This window comes from Petaurus breviceps, unplaced genomic scaffold (assembly GCF_028583685.1).
Source record: "Petaurus breviceps papuanus isolate PSGF00001 unplaced genomic scaffold, PetGlider_PUasm1.0 76, whole genome shotgun sequence".
NCBI classification, from domain to species: domain Eukaryota; kingdom Metazoa; phylum Chordata; class Mammalia; order Diprotodontia; family Petauridae; genus Petaurus; species Petaurus breviceps.
This window is the reverse complement of record NW_027186473.1, coordinates 50,040,500-50,047,929: the sequence shown is the minus strand read 5'-3', so window position 1 is coordinate 50,047,929 and position 7,430 is coordinate 50,040,500. Positions and strand designations below refer to the sequence as shown.

General features: G+C 46.1%; 1 protein-coding gene across 1 annotated transcript; it reads right to left on the bottom strand.

Moving 5' to 3' along the window:
• Window positions 1-4,513: 4,513 nt before the first annotated feature.
• POU4F2 (POU class 4 homeobox 2) lies at window positions 4,514-6,276 on the bottom strand. The gene is made up of 2 exons (XM_069105065.1): window positions 5,980-6,276; window positions 4,514-5,455 (listed from the first exon to the last, which is right to left on the bottom strand). Exons 1-2 carry the CDS (start codon window positions 6,274-6,276, stop codon window positions 4,514-4,516), a joined length of 1,239 nt encoding a protein of 412 aa, XP_068961166.1.
• Window positions 6,277-7,430: the final 1,154 nt, after the last annotated feature.

Here is a 7,430-nt window from a genome sequence, read left to right as displayed (position 1 = left end):
ACATGATCGTGGTGAATAGAATCACAGGAAACAGCTTGATTTTTAGTCTGTTCTGTTGTTTAAAATAAATCACTTGCGGGTGAACTTCCAAGCCTACAATGCCAGTATACGTATATGAGTCTACTCATACAAACATCTCCTTTCCACATAATAAATATGATCTTCTAGTAGTATGGCTTGGAGAATAACTAGAAAATGAGTCGTATAAATGCCTACTGATAGGGCTGATGTGACAGTAACATTCCATCTTATCATATAATCAGTTCCTGTTTTAAGTATTTTCAGACAGTCTCTGGGTCACCAGGGTCTACCTCAACCATTTACACACAATTGGTGCTTTTCTCCCTCCCTCTTTTTACTTTAATTTCCTTACCCTGTCCCAACCGTTACTCTCCACATCTTTTACCTTCACTTGGATTTCTCTTCCCACTCCCCCCCCCTTTTTATTTTATTTTTTGCTAAAAAGAGTACTTGAAAGAAATGGTTTTATTTGGCTCTATGTATTTCCCCACAAAACCCACCATACTCATAGAATTATAAGATCATAGTAGAGCAGGAAAATGTATTAGAGGCCATTAAGCATGTTTAATTAATAAGGGGGTAAACAATGTCTTTCTTGAAAGTAAAAATACATTTAAGGGGGAAGAAATATAACACCCTGTATATGTAACATGGGGAAAAAAACAAACCAGACAACACAAGACACAAAGAAACCCTTGGTGAATCAGGGCAAAGGACATGCTGCTATCCCAACTGCTGAATGTTTTTTCACTTTACTCATTATTACAACCATGGATGTGTAAAGTTTATTGCAAGTTCCAAAATATATTAGAAAAAAATTCGAGGAAAGCAATATTGTTATCACCAATTCTACCTTCTCCTCCTATTCAACACATTTCTCCATTGCTACTTGTTAGCTGGATTCTTCTTTTGATAAAAATGTGATGTCTTTTTTTATAAAATAGAGTATCCACACACATGCACACACTACCTCCTTCCCCACCTTCCCCTCCCCCTCTCCCTTAACCAAATAAGTACACTTTTAGTAACACTGGCCTGGGGAGAATTGGGTGTTATGTTGAAGAACATTTTCATTCTAATTTGGGAAGCCTATCCTCCTCTGTATGAAGGAATAATTTCCTTTTGAAGGAGAAACTCTTGAGTTTCTCCACTCTGGGATAAGTACTACTCCCTAGGAGGACAAACAAGGTTTGCAACTTAAAAAAAAAAAAGTGGCTTGGCTAGACTTGGTGCTCTGTCCATGGTGCTGAACGCAAGCCTCGACTCAGTAAGATTGAGCAGTAAATTGAGAAGGGTAGGAATAGAGAAGAGAGTGAGACTAAACGAAGGTGAAGGATTTCAGCTCTCAGAAAGTAGAATGAAATAAACACCCTGTTACTTCCTTCTAAACTTAGCAAAGTTGTAGTAATTCTTTCCTTTTCTTCCGTCCTTTTTCCTTGCCCCCAACTCAGACTAACTCATGAATGTTAAATGTTTCTCATATTTTTTTTTAATTTGGAGGGTTCATCCCTTCCCTTTTTTGTCAAGAATAACCATTTTCCTCCTTTATCCTCCCACTCTCTATCCATAATGGGGTTTGTCACATCTGTAAAGCATGCTCCAGCATTTATCTACAGTCTGAATTACTAAAATGATTTTGAGTGGGGTAATCTGGCATTCCTCCATTTAGTCATTGACATTAAAAACACCTTGAGGGAGTCTCACTTTACAGGAGAGCATGGGTTAGATAAAGCATAGTCATCAAGGGTGGGGAGGCTGGGGGAGCATAAGGAGACCAAACCCATTGGTCTCCTCTTACTTGAACTGTAAAATATAATTGTTATTTTGTACAATTACAATTTTTCTATCAATAATATTAAACTCCAACTCAGAGCCTTCTTAATAAAGTGTTTTTAAAGCTACATCATTTATAACTCTATAATTTGAGAGACCCTGAAAATTATTAAATTGAGGTTCGTTTCACTGTTGAGCAAAAGATTGGGGTCAGAGAAAGAACTTCTTTGTCTCTGCTCTGCCTTGGAGAGACCTCTGCCAGCTCCAGGGACTCCACTCATCACAGCAGGTGGCATAACAGAATCATCTTTTAAATATCTCTCTTCCCACCTCTTGTTTTCCCCTTCTCTCTAATCCACCACCCCACCCTGTCCCAGACCAGCTAGCTTCTTTAAGTGTGACGAGAAGGGCTATAAAGGAGGGAAAGATGAAGAAAGGGGGGAAAGATGAAGGAAGGAGGGAAGTCTTTCCAACCCAGCCTCATTCCCCTCCAGCTTGGCACCAGTCTACTCTTTAAGAACTGTCAAATGGTAGGTAGCTGCTGGAGGGTCCTATTCTATATCTAAAGCACCCAGAGCTTCAGTTCTAGCCACACCCGGTCCCCTGGCATTGCTCTGAAGAAATCTGAGCAGTCACCTCCCAGCCTCTCCAGTTGGCTTCCTCTCTAAGCACTGGAGAGGGGAGGGGCAGAAAGGAAAGATGATTAGGAAATGTTCACCCAAGATTTTCCATTTACAAGCAACTCCTAGATGCCTTATTGGGGGTGTGGAGGAGGCAGGTGAAGGAAAATACTTGTATTTGGAGCCAAAGCCTCATATTATTCTGGTAGAAAGAGAGGATCTCAAATACGCTAAGCAGTAGAATTCTGTTTTAAAGAGGCAGTAATAAATTCAGTTTATTTATTGCTACAAAACCACGATTCTACCTGGACCTAAAATAACTATCCCTCCAGGGGAAAAAAAGGCATCAAAATTGTCGTGTTAGTTTTCCAAGCACTTCCACAAAAAAGGAACCAAATTAATGATTAAATCAACAACTTAACATTTTAAAGCAATTTAATTTCAATAGTATATTTTAATGAAAAAAACAGCATACTTTTCCAATAAAACATTAAAATCTTTTCCTCGATGAAAGACAATTCAACAACATTGAAAATAACTTAATACATGACTATATTAAATAAGCCTCCTATTAACAAAAACAATAAAACCGGCTCATATACAGAATTGAAGACTTCAGAAAGCCTCCATTATAACAGCAGTACAGCGAAATCTGTAAGAATATATCTATGTGTGCATCATTTTGAATGAAATATTTACAATACCTAAGGTACTAGAAGTTGTGTACCTTATTTTGTTGTAGTTGTTGTTTCAAAATAATTGTACCAAACAATGTGAATTTACAAGCAGTGCACTGTCCCTCTAACGATTAAAATTTGGCTTTTCTACAAACAAAGCTCCAAAGGGGTTGGGGAGGGGAGGAATCTTCATAATGTAAAAAAAAAAAAAAAAGAATAAACAAAATAGAACTGGGAGGTTGAAACATTGTGAAATAGTCTTGAAATCTAGAAGAACAAACACGAGGAGGAAAACCAAGCCAACCTTAATTTCTTTTCAGCTTTAGAGGAGTGTCTGTGTGCTTGTGCCTGTGGGGGGTGGGGGGTAGGGACAAGATGGGAATCCCCATTAAATATGTAAGGAAGTAAACAATACTTTGGACAGTGAATCAGGTCTATACAAATAACGGAGGACATCTATTACAGAGTGTCAACGAGTCACAAATAAGAACACTGCCAGGAAAAACAAAGGAGAAACAATCTTAGTTCAGAGTGAGAATTTACAGGTGGGCCAAAAGGAATATTGTAGAAGACAGTAGCTTTAGGAATTCTACAAAAGTCTTCAAACTTAAAACTTTTCTGGTGTTCACTATCTACATTTTCCCTTTGCTTTTTTTTTTAACCAGACTCAGATTAAAGAAGTTTAATTAATCAGAATGAGCACAAATTAAGTTGCCAGAGACATAAATGAATAGTTTACAGAGGATTGTTTGGCAGTAATCTAATAATAGCTTTTAAAGATCAGTGAACACAGTGGGCAACTCCTTTCCTAAGCATTAACACTTCATAGAACGAGAATAATAACCACAGTAAAAATATATTATATATAATATACAGTGTAAATGCAGGAAAATCTGCCATCTCTCTTTTTTTTAAATCAAAATACTTTCGAGATGTCTCTATCATGTTAGGGGTCAAACTCTAGTTTAAAGTTTCAGTCCTGACAATTTTAATTTTCCGAAAAATAGCTGCAAAGTGTACTTTTTAACTCGAACATGGGTAATGTCTTTAAGAATAAAAACAAATCTTACTTGGACGTTCTTCAGTCTTTTAAAAATGATTTTATATCTGCCTTCAGTCAATGTCAGAGTACTTGAAAGAGCAGGGTGCCTTTCTAGGGGATGTGGAGAGGGAAAACATAGTTAAAACTTGAAAATTCAAGTCTGGCTTTCTTTTTTTCCTCTTTCTTAATCTCCCCCCACCCCTAGTTTCACCAGGCTTATTCAATAACTCTTTCTCTTTTTCTCTCTCTGGTGGAATCAGACACTGAAATAATTTCTTGTCGACAAGTAAGAAGGGAAAAGATGGGGAGGAGTGAGGTGGAGAGAGGAAGAAACGGAGACCGGAGAAAGGGAAAGAGTCCCAAGAGAGATCGAGGGGCTTTCAAATCCCAGCCGAATATTTCATCCTTTTCTGTTTCTGCCTCTGGTTGCAGAACCAGACCCGCACCACGTTTTTCTTAAGGTCGAGTTTCTCTGCAATGGCGGCAATTTTCTCAGAGGAGGGGCGAGGCTGGATGGCGAAATAGGCTTCGAGGGAACGCTTCTCAGGAGCAGCTATGGACGTGCGCTTCCTCTTCTTCTCAGCCCCATTGAATAGCTCGGGTTTGGTGAGCTTTTCTCGATGGGACTTCTCTGCCTCTTCTAGCCAAGCCTGGAGGATGGGCTTGAGGGCGATCATGTTGTTGTGGGATAGGGTTAGGGATTCAAACCTACAGATGGTGCTCTGGCTCAGCGAGCCCACCCCGGGGATCTTGAGGTTGGCCAGCGCGGAACCCACGTCCGCTTGGGTCACCCCCAGCTTGATGCGTCGCTGCTTGAAGCGCTCGGCGAACGCTTCCAAGTCCCGCGGGTCTGCGTCCACGTCGCTCATACAGCCCATGTGTGAGGGAAGCCCGTGTGCGTGGGCCATGCTGAGAGCTGCCTGGTGCATAGGATTCATGGTGGCCATGTGTGGGGCGTGGGCGGGCGTGGACACCACTGATCCGTCGGGCCCCGTCATGGCCCCCAGAGCCAGCCCCGGCGTGATGTGATCCAAAAGCTCTCCCTCCAGCGCTTGGTGCGGTTGGTGGTGGTGGTGGTGATGGTGGTGGTGGTGGTGGTGGGTGCCCGACAGGGCAGAAGGGTGCGAGATGGGCACGGAAGACGACGACGCAGAGGACGTGCATGGGATGGTGTTCATAGTGTGGTAAGTGGCGTCTGGCTTGAAGGGGCTGTGATGGGGCGCGTGGTGATGGTGGCTTTTGGTCTGCGAGACGATGTCCACAGCCGCCAAAGCTTCCGCGCGGGCCAGCAAGCTCTCATCCAAACCACCGAAGATGTTGCTCTGTAATTGCAAGTAGAAGGCACACATTACTGACTACAGGGAATTGGGCTCTCCTTCCCACACCACCTCCGCTAGTGTTCCCGCCTGACCGCCCGATGCCGCCAGCCAGCCAGCCCAACTAAACCATCTCCGGAAGGTTAAGAAAGAAAAAAAAAAAAAAAAAAGGAAATCCTGGTTTAAAAAAAAAAGAGCGAGTGAGAGAGAAAGAAGGGGGAGTGGGGAGAGAAAAACGGAGAGTGGAGGAGGTAAAGAGAGCGCAGAGAGACTACACAACACCCAACACAACACAGCGCACACAGAGAGGCAACATCCCAGGTCATAAAAATTAATATGAAAGACCAGATCCACTGAATACATAAGTTGAGGGTGAGGAGAAGAGAGAGAGAGAGAAGGAGAGAAAGAGAGCGAGGGGGGAAAAATTGGAGGTGTGGGGTGATTTGCTGTGCAGACATGAAAAAAACATCAAGCAGATAAAGGGGGCTGTCAAAACGTGCCTTTAAGCGGTGATTATGCAGAATACATACCGGTGGGGTGGGAAGACAAGATCGCCTCATCGCCTCGGAACCTCCGCCGCCCCCGCTGCCCCCGCCGCCGCCGCCTCCGCCGCTGCTGCCGCTGCTGCCGCTACTGCTACTCCGGCCCCCGCTGCTTCCACCGCCGCCCCCGCTACTGGTATTGCTAGGAGAGCTGGACGAGGGCGCCGCGGAGGAAGAGGTACAGGGAGAAGCGGAGTGCAGCGCGGAATACTTGGGCTCAACGTGCAGGCTGCCGCCGTGAGGCATGCTGAAAGCCTGCTTGCTGTTCAGAGACATCATCATCATCTTCCCGGCCGCCCCGGAGAGCAAGCACCCGCCACCAGGACCCGCCGACGATGCCCGGAGCAGGGAGAGACAAGGGAAAAGTTCGGGTGGAGGACAGCAGGCTCCGCTTGGAGACCTGGGTGTCGCCTTGGGGCAGCGTGGGTCGACTCCGCTCCTGCGGCTGCCGCTGCCTCTTAGTTCTCCCAGACTCCGCTCTGCTCTGGCTTCAGCCCTTTCCTCTCGCAACTGCCCCCCAAGCCTCGGGCCGGCCGCGATGTTATACTTCCCTAGCTCCCCCTCGGTTTCCCCCTCGCTCCCCCTCCTCCTCTCTTCCTTGTCAAGTTCCTACAAGGTTTGTTCCTTTTCCCCTTTCTCCCTCCTTTTCTCCCTCTGGGCTCTGGGTCTCTCTCTTTCTCCCCCCCCCCCCAACCCCCACCCTCAACCCCCGCCTTCTCTGTCACCAACACTACCACCGACTGCCTCCTCCTTTCTCCTCCTCTTTCTCCGCCTGCGCTCTTGATCCCAATGCTTCTGGGTTGGCCCCCTCCCTGACTCCCACCCCCACCCACCCCGATCTCCCCACTTCTCACCCTACCCCAGGCCCCTCCCCGTTTCCCAAGAAAGCACCAATGCCGCTGGGAAATGCCCTAGGCGATTGCCACCAGTCCCCTTCTGTAGGTTCCCCGTGCCCCCCTCCCCACCCCCACCCCCCTTCCCTCTACCCAAGTAGGAAGAAACTCTGCAGTGAAGTTGCCTCTGGAGCCAGGCTTGGATTATCAATAGAGATGGGCTTTCCCTCTCTTCCACAATTAACTGTTAGCTCTCACCCAGCTCTCTCTTCCCAACCCAAGTACCAGGTTCCCGCCCGTCCCTCGACACTGACTGACTCTGGTTCCCGGCCCCCGATGGAATGAACAGCTGGAGCAGCTGCCAACCAGCCCGTAATCCTCCCTGCTCTCCTCCCTTCGTTCTTTTGTGCAACCTCCGCTACTGCCTCAGTCTCGAAGCTTAGCCCCACGCACCTTGACGCGGCGGGTGCCTTGTGCAGAAGAGACATCAGGGTATTTGGGTTGTGAGTCTTTCTGTCTCCCTCGGTTTCTAACGGCTCTCAGCCGATTGGACAGCGGCAGGTCGGGCCCTGGGTGAGAGTGCGCATGCGACTACCCCCCCCCCCC

Excerpts from the sequence above, each read along its gene's own strand:
- POU4F2 (XM_069105065.1), bottom strand. The coding sequence starts at position 6,276 with ATGATGATGATGTCTCTGAACAGCAAGCAGGCTTTCAGCATGCCTCAC. Across the intron at positions 5,456-5,979 it reads CTTGTCTTCCCACCCCACCG|AGCAACATCTTCGGTGGTTT; the intron begins GTATGTATTCTG and ends TTGCAATTACAG.